Source organism: Crocuta crocuta, unplaced genomic scaffold (assembly GCF_008692635.1).
Source record: "Crocuta crocuta isolate KB4526 unplaced genomic scaffold, BGI_CrCroc_1.0 scaffold24, whole genome shotgun sequence".
Classification (NCBI taxonomy): domain Eukaryota; kingdom Metazoa; phylum Chordata; class Mammalia; order Carnivora; family Hyaenidae; genus Crocuta; species Crocuta crocuta.
In genome coordinates this window covers 16,009,729-16,030,248 of record NW_027530974.1, presented here as the reverse complement: position 1 = coordinate 16,030,248, position 20,520 = coordinate 16,009,729, and the positions used below count along the sequence as shown (strand labels likewise).

General features: G+C 45.6%; 2 protein-coding genes across 2 annotated transcripts in view; one reads left to right on the top strand and one right to left on the bottom strand.

Annotated features, from left to right (window-relative positions):
* DEK (DEK proto-oncogene) overlaps positions 1 to 8,045 on the top strand; it is a 29,820-nt gene extending 21,775 nt beyond the window's left edge. Inside the window, exons 7-10 of the mRNA XM_077770139.1 lie at positions 1,945 to 2,080; positions 2,329 to 2,477; positions 6,088 to 6,156; positions 6,569 to 8,045. Of these exons, the coding sequence (XP_077626265.1) occupies positions 1,945 to 2,080; positions 2,329 to 2,477; positions 6,088 to 6,156; positions 6,569 to 6,580 (366 nt within the window). The 3' untranslated portion in view covers positions 6,581 to 8,045. The remainder of the gene's footprint in view (positions 1 to 1,944; positions 2,081 to 2,328; positions 2,478 to 6,087; positions 6,157 to 6,568) is intronic.
* Positions 8,046 to 8,624: 579 nt separating this feature from the next.
* KDM1B (lysine demethylase 1B) overlaps positions 8,625 to 20,520 on the bottom strand; it is a 55,947-nt gene continuing 44,051 nt past the window's right edge. The window contains exons 16-20 of the mRNA XM_077770138.1: positions 18,184 to 18,300; positions 17,340 to 17,465; positions 15,951 to 16,073; positions 13,871 to 14,023; positions 8,625 to 10,420 (exon numbers count right to left, since the gene is read on the bottom strand). Coding sequence (XP_077626264.1) covers positions 10,337 to 10,420; positions 13,871 to 14,023; positions 15,951 to 16,073; positions 17,340 to 17,465; positions 18,184 to 18,300 — 603 coding nt within the window. The 3' untranslated portion in view covers positions 8,625 to 10,336. The remainder of the gene's footprint in view (positions 10,421 to 13,870; positions 14,024 to 15,950; positions 16,074 to 17,339; positions 17,466 to 18,183; positions 18,301 to 20,520) is intronic.

Here is a 20,520-nt window from a genome sequence, read left to right as displayed (position 1 = left end):
CAGGCTCTGAGGTAGCCATCAGCACAGAGCCTGATGCGGGGACTCGAACCCACAAACAGTGAGATCATGACCTGAGCCGAAGTTGGGCGCTTAACCAACTGAGCCACCCAGGCGCCCCGTCACTCTAAATTGTTATACTTTTTAAACTACCACTGAACTCTAAGGTTGCAGGTTTTAAAATGGTGCCGTATTATGTGCCTTCGAGAATATTAATGACAGCTGTAAATCTGGTCTGAAAAGGCTCTGGAAGTATTTTAAGTGTCTGCTGCTAATTTTATAATTTGGATGGGGATGGAGTAATAGTGCTTCTAACATTGTTACTCCTTGCTCACCCTCCCCATGCCTTTCTGTAATAACATTTTCTTACATTTTAGTCACCTACAGATTGAAGAGTGGTGCATCAACAGACATTATAAAATCTTTGTATGCCCTTTCAGAGCCTAGTACGGTTCTTATGAATTTGGTGGACACTTAATAAAACTTAGTTCAAGTTAGAGAATTGATTGACTAGAGAAAGTGATGCCTTTCCAGCAACCTCCACTAATTCCTAATTCCTCTACAATAAGTAAGCAAAAATGGCCTTTAAATAGCAAGTGTCCACAGGTAGAGCTCATACACTTTACCTACATAAAGCGGTACAGGGGCACCCGGGTGGCTCAGTCAGTTAAGCATCAGACTCTTGATTTTGGCTTAGGTCATGTTCTCCTGCTTTATGACATAGAACCCCATGTCAAGCTCTGCTGACCGCACAAAGCCTTCTTGGGATTCTCTCTCCCTCTCTCTGCCCCTCCTCTACTTGTTCTCTCTTTTGTCCTCTCTCAAAATAATGATCTTAAAAAAAAAAAAAAAAGCATTTTAGCCCCTTGCCACCTCTTAAATGCATTGTTAGTAGCACTTAAACCCGATAGGTTAGCCAGCTCCCGGCCAGCAGTAAGTTATTGAGGTGGGACAGGGTGCTGATGGTCTGGTAGGAATTTGTAGTTGTGGCAGCGTGGCCAGAGGAAAGACAAATACTCACATCCAAACTGCACTTAGAAGTAGCCTGAGCCCACTTAAGTCTTATATTGCTCTATACACTTTAGTTTGCTTTAAAGGTAAGTTCAAAAGAGTATCTGTCTTTTTTTAAAAAAAGGAATTATGATCATCAGACTTTGTAAGACATTTGGAGAGACCTTCTGTCAAAAGCGATCTGCAGTATTTTTGGTATGTAAAGATGAGATTTTAGGTTATCTTGAGGCATTTGCTTTATAGAAGTTACTTCTACTTTGGGAAAGTTAAATAAATTAATGTTCCCTAATTTCAAAGACCCTGGTTGAGACAAAGTATGAATTATAATTTTGTCATTTTAATCTATCCATATATATATACTTTGCTTTTGTTATATCAGCTATGAGTTAGTGTTTAAGAAAAGAGGTTCTGGAGTCAGATCTATTTGAATCTCAGTATTTCGTTATGTGGCTGTAAACAAAATACTTCTTGAGCCTTAGTTTCCTCATGTATTCATGTAATAGTTAACAGCTATGCACAATATTTTAGGGGTTAGGGATATTAACAGTGGACTTAAAAATGTAAAAAAAAAAAATCCTATCCTCATGGAACTTCCATTCAAGCTGGGAGAGATAATAAAATAATATTAACAGCATTTATATTCTAGAGGTTTTTTTTTTTTAAAAAGATGAAGGCATTGCATATAGTTTTCTATTTGTACCATGTGATAATCAGGGCATCTTATTTTTGGTGTTTGATTCTTCTCATGACGAGTTTTGTGAAGGGATAAAGTGAAGTTTTTAAGCATACTGGTTATCTAAAAACCTGATAATTAGTAATAATTTTTTATTGGTAAGGTTGAATACATTAATTTTCTCTAATATTATTGGGTACAGAGGAGTAGAGGGATGACAGTTAGTCTCATCAGTATGTGTTCTTTGCTTTCCTTTCCAACAGCCACCAAAAAAGACCTCTAAAAAAGAAAAACCTAAACAGAAAGCCACTCCCAAAAGTAAGAAAACTGTAAAAAGTGCTAACGTTAAGAAGGCAGATAGCAGCACCACCAAGAAGAATCAAAACAGTTCCAAAAAAGGTTAGTAATGACACAGTTGCAGCAGCTGTAAAGATCTAATTCATATGCTGTTAGAGTTTTGAAGTGTATGTTTGGAAAGTAGATAAACTGCAAAGAAAATTGGGGAAAGAGGTATACCAATTTTTTATGGTTATAATTTTTCAAAATTGACAGAAATTTCAATGCACATTTTACACATCATTTATAGGTGGTAATTTATAATTTTACCTCATACCCCTTTGAGAATCTAATGAATGCTTGTCTTTTAGAAAGTGAATCTGAGGATAGTTCAGATGATGAACCTTTAATTAAAAAGTTGAAGAAGCCTCCTACAGATGAAGAGTTAAAAGAAACCGTGAAGAAATTACTGGCCAGTGCCAACTTGGAGGAAGTCACAATGAAGCAGATTTGCAAGGAGGTAATCGGACAAATACTTGGATTGTTCTGCTTTTATTCGAAAAATTCTTTCACTCTTCCCTCAGTTCAAAGTGAGATTTGTTTGTGCATTCATTACTGAGCAGACGCCTGGGCTGCTCTGTGCCAGAGCCAGCCACTCCCGCAGGTGCTGGGATGCTGCCTTAGATAAATGAGCCAGAGTCTCTGCCCTCCTGGACTTGGCTTCGTAAACAGCAGTGGGGTGTATCCAGTGAATACACTTAAAGTGATAGATTCTAGACTGCGGGGAGAACGTTCTCTTCTTAATCTGGAAACCGTTTTTATTGACGTATCCTTAGGTTGTGTTAGTTTTAAAAAGGAGAATCTCATGGACCACCATATTTCCAGCATTACTGTTGTACTAAGATGCTGTATCAGGCTCTTAGTTCAGACTTCTGTGAAGTTTTTCTGATACTCAGAAAATAAAATGACCTGGTCTTGAAGATGATTCCTTAGATTCTAGACCCCACATCAAAACTGGGAGATTTTACAATTTAGTTTCTGATGGTAAAAACCAAATTAACATTTCAAATGTACCAAAAGTGAAATATTCTATACTTTTGTTAAGACCTTGATTATTGTTTTGTTTATTCCAGTATGAGCCTCTGCTATGGACCCGACACCGGGATAGATTTGAGGGTAGAGCTGGGGAATCTGTTACTTGGCTCTTAGGGGCCTACCGTGAGATGGGAGGAGGTGGCTGTGGTAGTAAGCTGGGGACAGTCGGTGGGGGTTGGGCTGGAAGCGTGCGGAGGGTGCCACCCCACCACGGAAGGAGCTGCACCTGCCTGGGCCTGGGAGGAGGGAACATGCCTGGAGCATCAGCCACTTCATACAGGGGAGCGATACGGACCCAAGCACGTAAAATGGACAGTGACTGTGAGGAATAGTAATTAGTTTAATTTGGGTGAAAACTAGAGTTGGAAGGAAGTCTTCATAGAAGTTAGGTAAGAAGAGGAGAAGTTTTGCAGATCTAACTTTGTCTTGTTGGAGAATTTAGCTTTTCCCTGAAACTAAAGGGAGAATTAGGAGGCTCGGTAGGATATTGGGAGCTGATTGACAGGGGCGTACACAGTCCAATTTTCAAGAGTCCTCTTGGACACACTGAGAAGACAGATTGAAGAGTAGGATGCGAGGCAAGACAGCCAAGTTTGTCGTCATCAGAGTCACAGGGTGGCCACAGTGCAAGTCAGAAATCAGGAGAGCTTGGTCAGAGGTTAGGGCGCAGCTGCATTAACAATCTGTGGGAAAAGAACGGAGGGTACGCCCTGAGGGAAAGAGGAGTTTCGTTCTGGACATGGAGAGTGAGGTGCTTGGAACATCCAAGTGGGAGAAACTGATCACTGTAATTCTCCCACGTTCGGGGAGAGAGTCAGAGTGGGCTACTGTGGGGTGTTAAAACCAGATGTCTTGATAAGGTGGCCCAAGGGAGAAGATAAAGGGTGAGAAAAGCAAAGGACATAGAGTCCTGGAGACTCATCGAGTTGAGAAGTAATTTCTCCAAAATATAAAGACTGTAGAGAGAGAGGTGCTGTCAAAGCCAAGAGAGAGGAGACCGTTTCCAGAAGAGTCGGGAGGGGGTAGTGCCAGTTAAGAAAAGGTCATGACCTTACATGGGACAATGGGCAGTGGTTATGGAGAGCAGCTCACAGGGGGAGTAATATAAAATGCCCTGTAAACATGAAGACACACTTTCCCTACTAATGAGGAAGATAGAAATTGAAAGGGAATATCTTTGCTTATTAACTTGACAGAGTGTTTATAAAGATTAAGCAAGTTTTCGTGCTTGGCAAAGGGTATAGGGAGACATACTCATGCATGAAGTTGTAACAACTTTGGAGAATAATTAAGTAGTAGTTTAAATTTAAGTAGTTTAAATTTAGTAGTTTAAATTTATTTTTGGAATGCTATGTAGCAGTTCAAAAGAACATGGAAAAACCTTCCAGGTATGGTTAACTTTTTAAAACATCTAGAATATTATCCCATCTGTGTAAATACAAAAAAACTGTATTGCCATTGATATATATATTTATGAGTTTATGTAGAAACTCGCTTATAAAGGTCTGGAAGAATACACGGCAAACTGGTAACTAGTTTCCTCTGAGAGGAAAGTTGAGGAAAGAGTAAAGGGAGATGAATCCTGTGCATTTGATTTTCGTGAATACCCTTAACGTAATTTTTTAAGGGGATTAACAACAGGGAGAGGTCCGGTGAGAAAGACTTGAGGGGTTCTTTCGGACGCTGCAATTAGAAGATAATTGTTCACATAGTAAGAGCTGTTTCAAGGATGGTAAATGTGAGGATTAAGTACCCTTGGATGAGATTTAATGAGTAGTGAGGAAAGTGAATAAAGCTGCTGTTTTAAACCTCTTGCTGTAGAAGGGAAATCGTGGTTAACTGGGGGGTGAAGTCACGGGTTGATAAAATACTTCTTAAGGAGGTGAGGGAGAGAAAGCACATGCTTACGTTAGGCTGAGGGACTAGTGCTGGGGAAGGAGATGACCAGAAAAGGTCCCTGCAGCGGTGAAGGAAAAGGGGGATATTGATGGATCCAGATAAAGATAGACTGGAGGGAAAGACCTAGGTCAGCGTTGAAGGAATTCATGATAGTGGCTTCTTGGCCAAGAGCAAGAGGGAGGAAGGGATGAAAATGCCATTGACATGACAGGAGGACCTGCTGAGAGAAGTCGGGTTCCCGGGGAGGTTTGGACATTGGATACCATGAACTGGCGTGGGGCCAGTCTTTTAGAAGTTCTGTTTTCCCACAGCAGTTCTTCCTCTGGGTCAGCCATAGAAAAAGTGGCAGTTAGACCAGTTTAGGGGCATGGTTTTGCAGAGAAAGAGTAAGGGGTGAATGGCAGGAGTGATGTAAATGATCAACTCTGTTTGCGGGACTTGGCAGACTAGCCTGTGGGCCAAATCCCTCTCACCATGTTTTTGTAAACAGTTTAACGTGACGGCGGCCACATCCATTCAAGTGTTGTCTGTGGCAGCTTTCACGCTACGGTCGCCCAGTTGAGTAGTTGTCACAGAAACTGTTCCTGGAAAAGCTGAAACCATTTACTGTCTGGCCCTTAACTGAAAACGCTTGCTTACCTGAACTCGTCCTCAGGAGCGAAGCGGGCAGGCCTGTGTGGAGTCAGGCCCGGGAGTGATCGTGAGGTCAGGCAGGTGGCCGTTGACCAAAGAGAGGGACGTTTAGAGAGTAAAGTTGTAGCAGTAGAGGACCCCTGCGACCTCCTGGATCTCCGGGACTGAACTTGGGGGACAGGGTGGAGCGGCGCAGTGGAGGCTGAAGTTCATCAGACCACCAGTGTTGGATGATGTGAGGAACCCAGTCCGCTTACCTACCGTCTCTGTGCAGGGCTTTTCCTCGCCTGTGTGTGTGAATTCAGCGGATACTCCCAGTAGCACAGAGGACGCTGAGCATGTCTGTGTCCTAGTTTAGTTTCTGCTCATTTGCAGTAGTTGTATATGGTGAACCAGAACTTAGAATGTACATGCAGCTATTTGTACACGGCCTACAGTTTTCTGTATCCAAATATAAACCGTATTACTGGATTTTTAAATCTACTGTTAATTTTTCACTCTAGGTATATGAAAATTATCCTGCTTATGATTTAACTGAGAGAAAAGATTTCATAAAAACAACTGTTAAAGAGGTAAATACATCCACCTTTTCTGATTTTGATCATTTTGTATGTAGAAGACGAATTTATATGAAATACTGTGTATTTTTCAAAATACTCATGTCACTAGATCACACTTGATCCTCAAATTTTCTCAAAATAGATGGGCAAAATATTTTTCATTCCCATTCTAGAGTTTAAAAGTAAAGTCTGAATAAAACTTGACCTCTGGCTCACAGCGTATACGGGCAGCCAGGCGCAGCACAGGTGCTCACACAACTACTTGAGCAGAATTCCTGTCCACCAAAGGCAGAAGATCAACCCCACAGATTTCCCAAGGCGACAGTAGTAAAACAGAAGTTGGAAGCAGCGGGGGGGCGTTGATTTTTGTGTTCCTAATACTGTATTTTGGATAGAGGAAAATGATGCTTCTCTCTCGTTGCAGCTGATTTCTTGAGGCAGAGGAGACAGAGGACTTGTCCCATGGACGTCAGGATCTGATTTATACCGTTAATACCAGCAAAGAGAATGTACTTCCTTTTCTAACCCTCGCGGGCGTTGTGTTGGTAGAACCTATCGCTGATCTTTTTATCTGGAGTGTTAAGTAAATTTGAGTTTGTGGTTTTAAATTGCATTTCTATGCAGTTTTTAGTTTAAAATTTTGCATGGCAGTAACTGTTCCTTGCTTTTATAGCTGTATTTTGTACATTTTGGATTTCTTTATATGAGATCGTAGAGTCTTGAACTGTTGTAGTTTTTAGTGCGCTTAGTATTCGCTTGTTTCCAACATACTTTTAACCAAGTAGAAGAAACGATTCCTGACATTTATACATGCAGAGACTACGACAGTATTTAGATGAAATGTTTTGAATACACACCTGACAGTGGCAGTGTGTTCATCATATTAAAAATGCACAGGCTTCAGCTATCCAGATGATTAAATTGGAAGTGTCTGCTGCAGATGTATATATGTCAGATTGTCAGCATGACAAAAGTGACAGATGTTATTTTTGTATTTTTAAAAACAAATTTGTTGTATATAAAGTTTTTTTATTTCTTTTGTGCAGATCAATTTTTAAACTCCTATAGGTAGGTGTCTTTGCAGTTATAAACTGAACCGTCAGTGTTGGGCCGGATGGTATATGACAGAGCAGCGAAGTCAGAACTCAGTGGAGGAAACACTGAAGGAACGGGTCGTTCTCTGTCTGCCTCGGAAGTGTCATCAGTTTGTAGTCTGAGTGTAAACTCTGCAAGTGTCTGTAGATACATTTTATATTAAGGATAGACCAAACCAACACATCAGAACTTCAAAATTGGGGTGAGGGTGGGATTAAGTACAAGCACATTTGGCTTATAATACATGAACTGATTTTTATTAACTGCTTTTGCCCATGTAAAATGCTGATATTTACAGGAAACCTGGCCACCTTTATAATTATGATAAATGCACCGAGTACAATGCTAGAAGGTAATGTGTAGGCAATAGTGGGAATCTCTGACAAAGTATTTCTCAAAAGTGATAAAAGACTTATTTTTAACATTAAACAAGTTTAATGTATTTGTGGAATCAGGGCTTTTGGGTTTTAAATTTTGGCCAATCAGGATTCTAGGTGATCAACACACAGACTGCTCCTGAATTAGACCGTTTCATCTTTTACATTGTCTTATTCAGTTTACTAAATACTTTACTGCTTATGAGAGACTTAGGCCTTTGATAAACCAGTTGAGTGTTTAAAATAAACATCCACCCAGAGAACATGAAATACATAAAAATGATAAATGTTGGCTGTATTTTCACAGGTTTGACTTGTTTCTTGATAAATACAAATGAATAAACAACTAAAGGAGACCTAAGAATTGGCCATTGATTTTAAATATTTAATTTGTTCTTATAAACCTTGTTAATAAAAACCATAAATCCATGCTCTTGTCTCTTACGTTAATGTCTTATGGTTTCTGTAGTATTTCCTCCCTACTGAGGATTTCAGAACAGGGATTTTTGTTGAGTTATTTTGAGAGAAAGCACACAGTGGAGGGGGAGGAAGAGAGAATCCCAAGGTGGCTCCACACGGTCAGCACAGAGCCTGACGCAGGGCTCAAACTCCGGAACCGTGAGAACATGACCTGAGGCAGAACTTGAGTCAGACTCAAGCAACTGAGCCACCCTGGCGCTCCTGGATGGATGGATTCAGCCCCATTTACCCATTTAATTAATTAATTTGGAGTCGTGGTCAGTTACCCCTGACCACTTTTATGCTGCACCTATACTATGAAGAAATCCCGAAGAAAAACTTGAAAGTGTTCTCAGAAAACTAAGGTGATCACGGTCAACAACTATCTTACGAGCATTTACTGGAAAGGCGGGGAGCAGGAAGACCTATGAGCTAAAGTCTAAAGGCGGCTTGGGAGCAAGCAGACAGACAGGTGGTGTGTGTGAAAGGTGGTGGGGAAGGGGTACCCAGTTATAGTACACCGTGTTCAGCACTACAGGGCACAGTGTATTTGAAAAACAAGTCTAGGTTTTATTACAGTTTTACACAACCAGCTGTTCACAATCTTCAGTTAAAACATCGTGTAGTCACTGCTCATTCCAAAATCTTCAAACCGTGAAAAACATTCAAAGAAAAAAGTACCGTGGCTCCTTAACAAAATGTCAAATGATGTCACTTGGGACGGGAAACTTAAATACACATTTACTGCACTTGAGCTAACTGGGATTCTCCTTCGTTTGCTTGTAGCACAGTACAAGTTTTAGTGCCCAGAGACTAAGTAGCTGAGCCATTTCAAACTTAAAATATTTTGCATTTATCACTAAACACATGCTAGTCTTAAACAGGTGGACACATTTTTAAAGCAGAATACTTCCCAGTCAGTACCAATGAGTCTCAAATAGTCTATCAACAATTTCCTGTGTTAACCCAACTTTGAAACCAATTCACTGCTGTTTGCTTTCTTGTGTTTGATGAGGGAGGTCTAAAGTTTGCATAAAACTCTACTTACGAGTTGACTTTAAGTTTTAAAAATACCTATAATTTTGAAAACTGTCTTTAAAGTACTTTTGAGTCCCTTTTTCTTTTTTTAACACCAATATAATTGAAAGAACCATTCAGACTTTTTAAAACAAAAGCATTTAAGTTACCATCTGCTTTTCTAACTTCTTGGCAAGGCAAGCATCCCGAAGTCTCTGAAAGCAGGCTAACTGAATTCTTTTGTCAAGAGGGGAAACCAGGAAAAAGTAAGTATGTGCCATGTTCTCCGGCTTTTAAGATATGGCTTTAAATATGTAATATTTACCAGAAGTCTCACATTTTCTGCAGTTTTCCAGTGGACCTGCCTATGGAATACTGAAAACATAATGCTGTAAAAAATATTCCTAGTGGCTGAATCAGTTATTTTAAAAAGAGGCAGTAGAGGGAGTTTTTTATTGAAGTATTCAGACAAGATCGTTTTGCAGGTGGTTGCCAAAATTAAGGCGATTCAGAGTGTGCCATCTGACCAAACTTGGCTCTAAGAACAGCAGCCACGTTCCAGATGGTCACAGGTATGAAGACTATATGATCTCTAGCCCAGGCTAAACCACAGGGCGCCTGTGCTGTTGAGGGAACTGAAGAGTCTGCTGTTTGCCAATGAGTGCACAAATCTGAAATGTGTTGTCACAAAAGATACCTGAATTTTAATTTCTTTTGAATACCCAATGGAAAGAAATACGTACAAAATAGTCTAGGAGCTTCATTTACTTTTAACTGAAGAGTTTGTGCTGTATCTGAAAGGGAAAGGTTTCTATCTGAATTTTAAGTAAAAGCTCAATTTTGGAGCTATATAAAAACCTTAAGGCTCATTGGCAAAGATAACTGATGAACTGTGACTGGAGAAAAATACATGGTTTATCTGATTTTTTAATGATTGCTGGTTGGTTTCTCAATGTTTGAAAACTGATGAGCCAAACAAAATGTCAAAATTTAAAGGGAATCTCCAACCGTGGAAGAAATCGTATCTTAATTTACGGTTATTTTCTGCCTTGTTCTGAAACACAGAAGAATTAGCCGTCGTCATACCTGTGGAAAATGGCCTGGAAGTGCTCGCAGAAGGGTTCTGGGGGCTAATGCTCTCAGGGGAGGCTGTTGTGTCCTGACTTTATGAAAGTGAGGTTTAACATGTGTTCCAAACTACCATTCGGGGCACAGAAGAAAGCTGGGTCCAGACAAATTTCTATTCAAAATGCTGCAATCTTGCTTGCTTCTCGAACACCACTCAAGTACGCCCCTGTAACAGTTTGTGGGAAATGCCTGTTTGTTGCCTGTAAGAAAAAAACGGAGTAACTTGAGATCACATGTAAGGAACTCAGACGATAAGCGAGACAGAATACAAGCGTGCACACACACTGATTCTCGAATACAGGCCGACAGCGGGCCCTCCTCAGTGCTCATGTCAACACTCGACCCCCCCCTCCCCCCCACCGCACCTGCTCTTCTCTGGCTGTGCCACCCTGCTTCACCCCTCCCGTGGAGGACTGGGTGGCACCCCTTAGCATATTGCCCACATACACACCACCTCCTGGAATGAAGAGTAATGAAGACGACACAATCCCTGTGCCACCTCCCCCCCCGGAAGCAATCTCGCCATTGGAATCCGTGACGAGTGAGGCACAGAAAGCAAACCGACCCATCCGTGGCTGGAGTTTTGCTAGAGCGCTGCCACCGAGACAGTGAGTGTGTCAGCAGGGAGGGGACGGAAGGGGAGGGCTGTCCCAGAGGCTGGAGTGGGAACAGAATCCGCAAACTGGGACAAGCAGCAGACTGATCCGGGGCTTGGGCGCTGGTGGGGAAGGCAACAAGGTCTGGGGTGTAGCGAAGGGAGACCGTCACTGACGCGAGGAGAGCCGATCTCAGAAGGCGGACACGGGTACAGAGCGGAGGAAGTTCCGTGTGAACTAAAGTGCGTCCCACGTCACCCAGATTGATGGCTGGATGGAAGGAACAGCAGCCAGTGCCAAACACTTCAGTAATGGGGGGAATGAGCAGGAGGGAAGAACAGTTACTGGGGCACCGGGGTGGTTCCAGTCTGTTAAGCGTCTGACTCTTGGTCACGATCTCAGTTTTTCAGGCCCTGAGGTGGGCCCTGCGCTGACGGTGCGGAGCCTGCTTGGGATTCTGTCTCCCTCCCCCTGCTCTCTTTCTCTCAAAATAAATAAACTAAAAAATAAATAACACTAGGAAAAATTCAATCACCAGCAGGGGATACAGAAAGGCAGAAACCTCAGAGAAAGGCTTTAAAAAATGTTTCAGGGGCGCCTGGGTGGCTCAGTCAAGTGTTGGACTTCAGCTGAGGTCATGATCTCACAATTCATGGGTTCGAGCCCTGCATTGGGCTTTGTGCTGACAGCTCAGAGCCTGGAGCCTGCTTCAGATTATGAGATTATATGAGATTCCCTTGCTCTCTGCCCCTCCTCAGCTCACACTGTCTCTCAAAACGAAACATTAAAAAATTTTTAAATAAAAGTTTTAGTGTTTTCAATGTGAAGTAACAACTGTATCACACAAGCCTAACAGAGCCTCTCTGGGAGCAGTGGACAGTTGCTGTCTGGCATGCAGTCACGCCATGTTCCCACAAAGCTTTGCAGGCCAAGGACAAACCACACAGCCAGTTTTTAAATGACATTCTTTTGTAATCTCCCACAAATCAGGAAGAGAAAAGATAACTCTCTTTTGGATGGCGCTAGAAGACCTGGGTGGTCCCGAACTGTAGCCCACAGGGGATGAGAGCAGATGGAAGAACACCGACGGTCTCCTTAACAGGGCTAAGTCTGGAGCGGGTAAGTGGGGGGAGGTGACCCAAAGCAAGCCAATTCACCCCAAAAGAACCTTTTAAACATCTCAGCCACTGGAAGTGTCCAGAAGGACAGATGCAGGGGCTGGGCACCAGTGAAAACGGAATGGGAAGAGCAATCTGGTTCCTCGCCAACTTCCCCTCCCCCACACCCAAATTCCCGGGGGGTCAGAGGCAGAGGTGGGGGTGAGGCAGTAAGGAAAATGGGGATTCAGTCAGGTCTTGAAAACTAAGAGCAAGGCTCCAGAATGTTCCCAGAGAAAAGAGCTATAGATAGATGTTGGGGATCCAACCACCCCTTGGCAAGCTCACGGGCGCTCTCAATAGGCTGTTTTTGTAAAAATGCCCTCATTCCAATCTGAGCAGACAGTCAACGATGGGATATTTGGCTAAGTGGGAGGTAGCAAACTAGGAACTCTGAGGAGCTGTTAAGCAAGAAGAGAGTGCTACCAAAGGAATCATCTGATGATGAGAAACTGCTCATAAAAGAGCCTAAATTTCAAAAGTCAATTCAAGGAAGACAGATCTCCCCACCACAAAAACAGGATGAGAAGACAGATATGAGTAATAGCAAAGATGATAGAAAATCAATTCAGGAGTTCCAACATATGTAACAGAAGATCTAGAAATAAGAGAAATAAAAAATGTGAGGAGAAAACGATCAGAAGTAAGAAATCAAGGACGGAAGGATACGAGCTTATAGATTATAAGCAAGCAAAAAACTGGCGCAGAAAAACATGAAGTAATCAAAACAGCAAAACATTTCTCAACAGAAGTAAACCAAGAAAGGAGCCAGGCCACTTCCCACCTCTAGGGCGGCTATTAGCGAAACCCAGAAAACAGCACATTGGTGGTAAGACTGTGCAGAAATGGGAACCACTGTGGGGCGCCTGGGCGGCTCAGTGGGTTGAGCATCTGACTCTTGATTTCAGCTCAGGTCATGATCTCACAGGTTTGTGAGTTCAAGCCCCGAGTCAGGCTCTACGTTAAGCATGCAGAGCCCACTTGGGATTCTCTTTCACCCTCTCTCTCTGTCTCTCTCCCTCTCACACACACATACTCTCTCTCTCAAACATTTAAAAAATAATTTTAAAAATAAAAACCTGGAAAGTGGTAAAGAGGAGGCCCAGAGATCAGCCAGTGTAGACCAGAGCCCAGGCAAGGGGACCCCAGGAAGAGGGTTTCAAAAGCAGAGCTAACACCAGCTCACAGGGACTCTGCTGTGACTGAGGGAAGCCCGAAGGGTGGAGGGGCCCCGAGAGGCACAGAGAGAATTAAGCTAATGAAAAAAGGGGCCAGTGAGCCTGTCAAGAAAACAGAAAGCTGTGTGAGAAAGGAGTCAATGAAGAGCTTGGTGACTCGGCAGGAAGCCACATCACAGGGGCCCGGAGCCCATTTCAAGTGTGAAGTAACCACACTAAACAGGCTAAATCTTTAACCTGATAAGTAGTCAGCAATGTCTACTTTCTTTTTTCTATTATTAAAAAATTTTTTTTTAATTTATTTTGGGAGAGAGAGAGGGAGGGAGGGAGGGAAGGGCAGAGAGAGAATCCTAGGCAGTCCCAGCACCCATAGCACAGAGCCCGATGCAGGGCTCAAACCCACAAACTGTGAGACCATGACCTGAGCTGAAGCCAAGTTAACCGACTGTCCCACCCAGGCGCCCAATGTCTACTTTGTTAAATCAAGTCAAAGATACAAATATTTGAAACCATGAAGTAAATTCCTGAAGAAACAAGAGAAAGGGTTAGACATGGCCACCCCAGGGCCGGAGGAGGACGCCGAGGGGGCATCTGTCTGCTGTTCTGGGTCCTAACACCTTTGACCGTATCTGACTCTGCCTGTAATTTCTGGACGTACATCACTTGAATTAAAAGAAAGTCACCAAGACAGTGAGCGGGTCCAGGACGACGGCACGCACCTCGCCGGCAAAGAAGACCGTTCCCTGTACTTCCTCGGCAAGGATGTCGTAGGCTTCGCCGCTCCCGCCCGTCTTCACGAAGCTATAGGCCATCTGGATCCAGGGGTCCGTGCTCCACCGAGTGACGAAATACTTCGTGGGCTCGGGGACCTCCTGCATGGGGCGGAAGGAACCAGAAGCCGGGGTCAAAGAGGGGCGCCTGGACATGCCACGGCCCCAGCACAAATCGACGCTCCCCCTCCTCTGGAAACGAGCTAATCCTCCTAGACTCTGCCCCTGCAGCTCCCCCCCAGGCCCCGATTTGTGTGCCTTCCTCCATCTCTGGCCCAATCCCGCAGCCTCCCCAACGGCTCACTTCCACCCTTCACCCTTCCTCCCGCGGAGACTTTACGGTCGGTCGCCAGCAGCTAACGCGCTGGGCATTCCCTTTCAGACACCTGGCATGTGCCCAGGGGACCTTAACTTGCGGTTCTCAGCAGGCAACTCCAATGGGCGGGCCAGACGGGGCCAGGTTTCACGTTCACTAAGTTTTAAGTAATTTTGTGCCCCTGACAAGCACCACCATGGAAAATAGTTTTACGGGGGGCTGGGGGGGGGGCACTCCTGGGGGGCTCAGTGGTTAAGTGTCTGACTTTGGCTCAGGTTATGGTCTCACAGTTTGTGAGTTCGAGCCTCATGACAGGTTCTCTGCTGTCCGTGCAGAGCCTGCTTTGGATCCTGTGTCCCCCCCACCCCAACTCTCTGCCCCTTCCTGCTCGTGCTTGCTCCTTCTCTCTTAAAAATAAACACTTAAATAAATAAAAATAGTTCTATGGGAACTATTTGCTAAAGTCCCAATAACTAATGTGAAAATGAATTTTTGGAAAAAAACCCCGCAAGCTAGGGACTACTATGAGATGTAAACACATCACGTAAAATAACACCCCAGGTGCCTTCTCTTCTCAGTCATTTCATTTCTTTCTACTTCCACTCCTTTATTTGATAAAGATGAAGGCTACACAGTTTCCCAATCTGCAGAGATTGTAAGATGTCCTCAACTGGCAAATATAAAGTAGGTACCCTTCTGTCTGGGAAAAGACAGAAAAGAGACTAGCTACATCTGAAGGGTATGAGAATATTCTGGACAATAACCCTTTGAAAGGAAAGCTGTCCTCAAAGCTTGCGAAGGTCTGGGTTAATACACGGCGTGGGGAAAATGCTGAGCCCGTGACACCCTCACGAAAGAGAGGGTGGTGCTCGCTGCAGCGGCACGCATACTGAAATAGGAGCGGTACAGAGGGGATGGGCGTCGCCCCTGCAAGTACGACATACAGGCTCCAGGAGCCTGGTCTATGCCCTTCCCCACCACACTGCTGCCCTTCGCAGAGGAGCATGAAGGGAGGAGGGGAGGGGAGGAGGGGGGAGGGGGAGAGAGGAAGGAAGGGAGAGAAAGAGGGAGGGAGAAAGGAAGGAAGATAGAAAGGGGAAGGGGAGAGGGAAGCTAGGGGAAGAGGGAAGGGAGAGGAAGAGGGAAGGGAGGGGAAAGAGAGAGGAAGGAAGGGGGAGGGGAAGAGGAGATGGGAGGGGAGAAGCGAGGGGAGGGGAGAGGAGGAAGGAAGAGAAAGGGAAGGGGAAGGGAAGGGGTGTGTGCATGATGTGAGTGGGAAGGAAGACCCTGGTGTGAAAGGCGGTATGGAATATTGCTATAGACTCATCTGTGTCTCCCTAAAATTTGGATGTCAGAACCCTAACCCCCCAGAACCTCATACTGTGACCCTCTTTGAGAAAGGGCCTTTCACGAGGTAATTCAGGTCCAGTGGGGTCCCAAGGGTGGGCTTTAATCCAGTCTGACCGGTGTCCTTCTAAGAAGAGGTGCTTNGCCGTCACCTGCAGGCGGAGGAGAGAGGCCTCGGAAGAGACCAAGCCTGCCTACACCCTGATCCTGGACTTTCCAGCCCCAGAACTTCGAGAACATAACCTGCACTGCTGTAAACCACCCAGACGGGGGTCATTTGTGCCGGCAGCCGGGCAGGCCAGCTGGACACTGGGACAGGGGCCCACATGCCCTCCACCTCCGCCCCGCCCCGCAGGCGGCTCTCACCTGCTCCTTGAACAGCTCTCGGAGGGCGGCCAGGCACTGCTGGAGCACCTGCTTGTCGTCCAGGCTCTGGATGGACGCCACGGCCTCCCCGGCCACCACCGACATCAGCACGCTCTGCTGCTTCTGCAGACGCGGAGGGGACAGCGGTTCACACTTCCGGCTTCGGTCCGGACGTCCCTAAATGCGTGGCTCCAACCAGGGAAAGCCCTCGGCCTCACGCACCTCCTGACCTCCCCCACTCCTTATCTCCACTGCAACCCCCAGTCCGCTTCCCTCACAAAGCTCGTTATTCATCTCTACGTTTTGTTGTTCGTGGCTGAACAACTTCGGAAGAAGGGTAAATATCAAATTCAGGGTTCTCCTGGCTTTTCCCCTTATGAGAACTTGTTCTAGAAGAAACAGAAGAAGGTGGAGAAGGCAGATGGGCAGATAAAATAAGGGGAAAACAATCTTTCTCAAAGGGTTAAGAAATTTTGCCCAAGTGCAACCTTTTAACATAAAGTTTCTTGGGATGGGGTGCCGGCTGGCTCAGTCTGTTAAGCCTCTGACTTTGACTCAGGTCATAATCTCAGTTCATGAGTTCAGGCCCCACACTGGGCTCTGTGCTGACAACATGGAGCCTGCTTCAGATCCTCTGTCCCACCTCTCTCTGCCCCTCCCCCACTTGTTCTCTCTCTCTGTGTCTCTCAAAAATAAACATTAAAAAAATTTAAGGGGCAGCTGGGGGGCTCAGTCGGTTAAGTATCCGACTCCTGATTTCGGCTCAGGTCATGATCTCATGGCTCATGAGACTAGTAAGCTCCATATCGGGCTCTGAGCTGACAGCATGGAGCCTGCTTGGGATTCTTTCTCTGTCTCTCACTGCCCCTGCCCTGCTGTCTGTCTCTCTCTCTCTCTCAAACATTACAAAAAAATTAAAGTTTCTCGGAAGGAAGAAGAAAGGGGAACAACAGAACACCGAAGGGGACACCTGTGCATGACGTGAGCATTACCGAGTCCCAGGGACGCCCCTCCCTCCCCCTGCTGCCCCACCAATCACATGTGCCGACAGGGAGCCCCCCTCCCCTCCCCTCTGGCCAACCAATCCCATGTCCTCCGCCTGAGCTCACGGACCGGAGAGTAGTGCTCAGGCCTGCCCCTAAGGGGACACCCCAGCAGCCCAAAATATCTGTTTCCAAAAAACAAATCGCTTCCCAGGGAGCAACACTAGTACTTGAAGAGACTGTGGCAGGTGCTGGGGCTTCCCTGAAGGAAAAGGTCCAGGTCCAAGTACCCAGCCGGCACGTAAGTGTGCATCTACAGCATCCACCGAGTCCATCAGTTCCTGCGCCTGACACGGGCGTCATTACCAATCCAAATTCTAAAACCACATGCCACCAACGATTTTACCTGGGGATCCATGTCGTAGAACACGGCAAAAAGTCCCCGCCTGCTGGCACTAGGCGGGACGTGGCCAAAAAAGTCAGCCCCTTGAACTTTACTGTCCCAAAATCTATACGGAAACTCCAGGGCGATCTGGAAAGTGAGCAAGAAGAGAAAAGACGGCTAAGAGTTTCTGGAATCAGAAGCACAGTAATCTCTAAGAAACAATGCACAGCTCGTAGCTACTGCGACACACAACAAAAGAAACCTAAAATGCTCCCTTTCCATGCTCCTTCCTGTCTCCTCTGTTCTGTCAGGAGCATCTGGCTTTCGGGGCCTTTCAGTCCTGCCCCCCCACCGGTAACGGTGGGACGCACTGGCCACCACGGGGCCAATCCAAGGATGCCAAGGCAGCCCTGAGACCTGGTCCTGAAGCTGACATCCCGAAGATGAAGTCTCCCCTCCCCCTAGGGCTCCCAGCACTGGCACGTTCTGCTTAAGAGAAGATGTTATTTAAAGGCAGAGGAAGTGAAACATTCTCCTCACTGGGACCAATTAATGGAGGGGAGACTTGGAAATCAGCCAAAAAAAAAAAAATCACTTCATATATTTATATGCCAAGTTCAAATTTTGAATAACAACGTCCACTTTCCTGACATCAGGCACAATGCTGACCTCGGCCAGCTCTGCTCCTCCTGTTTCGGCAATGGCCTTTGTATTCTTCACCAACAGTTACTCAACATGAAAACAAAATCTTCGAATTTTATTTGGATGAAAAAATGATCCACTCTTCCCCCAGGACCAGAAGGTAAGGAACCCCTGTCACCCCAAAGTCCTCTCCTGGGTGTCGAGGCTGGAGTAATTCAGTCACCTTTTCAATGATGCCCGCGCCTAAGCTGTTGATGGCCTTCATCTTCTTGTCCGACAGCGGCGGGTTGAAGTGAATGGCACCTTTCTGCAGTAAGGCCAGGGGGACAGTGACCAGTACCTGTGGGGAAAACCAACAGTTCACTCTCAAAAGCACAACTACCCAGTGGGTTAGGACCAGGAAAGTCTCAAAACCCAAAGGACATTCCTCTCGGTCACCAATCACGAGACTGTCAACGTCCCTTTTTCTAGTGGGAAGAGCAAGAGCCGCCCCCCGCGGTGGTTCCACGCACAGGGGCGCCCGGCTGAGACGTGGCATTCACGCAGAGGAACCTGCAGAAAGGCGTTAATGGTTTACCGCAACCCTGGGTGACAAGAGTCAGTAGATGCCAACTGAAAAGGCCTATTGTAAGAGGAAACAGCCCTAAATATGGAATCAGAAGAACTACATTTGTGTATCATGACTGACACTTTTTTTTTTAAATTTTTTAAATCTTCATTTATTTTTGAGACAGCGAGAGCAAGCAGGGGAGGAACAGAGAGAGAGGGAGACACAGAATCCTAAGCAGGCTCCAGACTGTCAGCACAGAGCCTGACGTGGGGCTTGAACTCACAATCGGAAGATCATGGCCTGAGCCTCAGTCAGCTGCTTAACCCAGTGAGCCACCCAAGCGCCCCTGACACTTTCTAATACGCGGCCAATACCTGCCCAATCAATCTCAAAGAATTGGAGTAATGCCGAAAACTCATACAATATATGTCAATATGCTTCATAAATGGTAAAGCACATCAGAAACATTATGGATTACTGGGGCGCTTGGGTGGCTCGGTCAGTTAAGCGTCCCACTCTTGATTTTTGGTTCAGATCATGATCTTACGGTTCACGAGATCAGGCCCCATGTCAGGCTCCATGCTGACAGTCTGGGACCTGCCTCTGATTCTCTCTCTCCCTCTCTCTGACCCTCCCCCACTCACACTCCCTCTCCCTCAAAATCAATAAATAAATTTAAAAACATTAAAAAAAACATTATGGACTATTACAGAGGAAAAAATTTATTGCAGGGTCTTCCAACGGCTTACAAAATCTTTTAGGAGAGCTGAAGGTACAGATGCTAACAGAGCCTTCAAGAATGACTGAGTCGCATCATATGTTTGCATGTATAGGAGGATTAGGAGGAACTTAACAGAGGACCAAGGGGGAGAAGAAGGGGGGAAATGGTGGGGGAAAGGGAGANTTAGTCCCATCACAAAATCCAGCTAAAGAGAGCTGCGGTGTCTCCATCCAGTCAGGAAATTTCCGGCCCTGGCACCATGTGACCACACAGTCACACCGAGGAGCTGCTACTGGTACCACCAGCTCCTGAACCACAACGCTTGTAGAGCAAGCTGTAAAACGGGCTCCTCACGCCTTGCCTCTCGACTCCCTGTACTTCATGAACAGACCCTGGATCCTCTACTGGCCCCACTGCGGAAAAACCCAACACCCTGACCACAACGTTGGTCAGAAGGAAGGAAAAGCCACGCCGCACCTTCCAAATCTCATGTCAGCACACCGCAGCGGCTGGACCATTTCACATTTAGAACTGCAGCTGCAAGGGAGTCTGGGAAGTGTGTGGATTCGTGTGTATGTGTCCGCTTCTGTCTACGCTGTAGGACAGCACAGGACACCCGGGGGCGGGGGCGGTAGAACTGACTGCCAAGCACCACGTCTGCCATGGCCCTCAGCACATACTTAGCGTATGTGGCTTGAACCCCAACTTTAGGATCAAAGAAAGGCCAGAATTCTTCCTGTTACTTTGTCGCTATTTTCTGCCACATGGAGCTTTTTATAAAGTATAAAACATTTTCTCTATCACAAGGAAAACATAAAAAAGAACAATTATTCTCTTGGAAGCAGAACAACTTCAAGGGAGTAAGATCTGGATATTTTCTTAACAACAAAATTGCTTCCAAAAGCACATGAAGTGGGGCGCCTGGGTGGCTCAGTCGGTTAAGCGTCCGACTTCAGCTCAGATCGTGATCTTGAGGCCCCTGGGTTCAAGCCCTGCATCGGGCTCTGTGCTGTCAGCACGGAGCCTGCTTCAGATCCTCTGACCCTCTCTCTCTCTCTGCCCCTCCCTGACTCACACCCTCTCTCAAAAATAAACATTAAAAAAAAAAAAAAAAAAGCACACGAACTTAGGTAAACAGGGGAAAGATCAACATGCTCTGGTCAGAGACCGAGACCAGACCCTGGTAGAAGCAGCCGAGACCGCATGACAGCGTGTCAGTTGTTTATCAGCCTATCACGTTGGGGTGGAAATCTTTCGCTTGTAAGTCAGGGCAACTTCCAACTCAGACC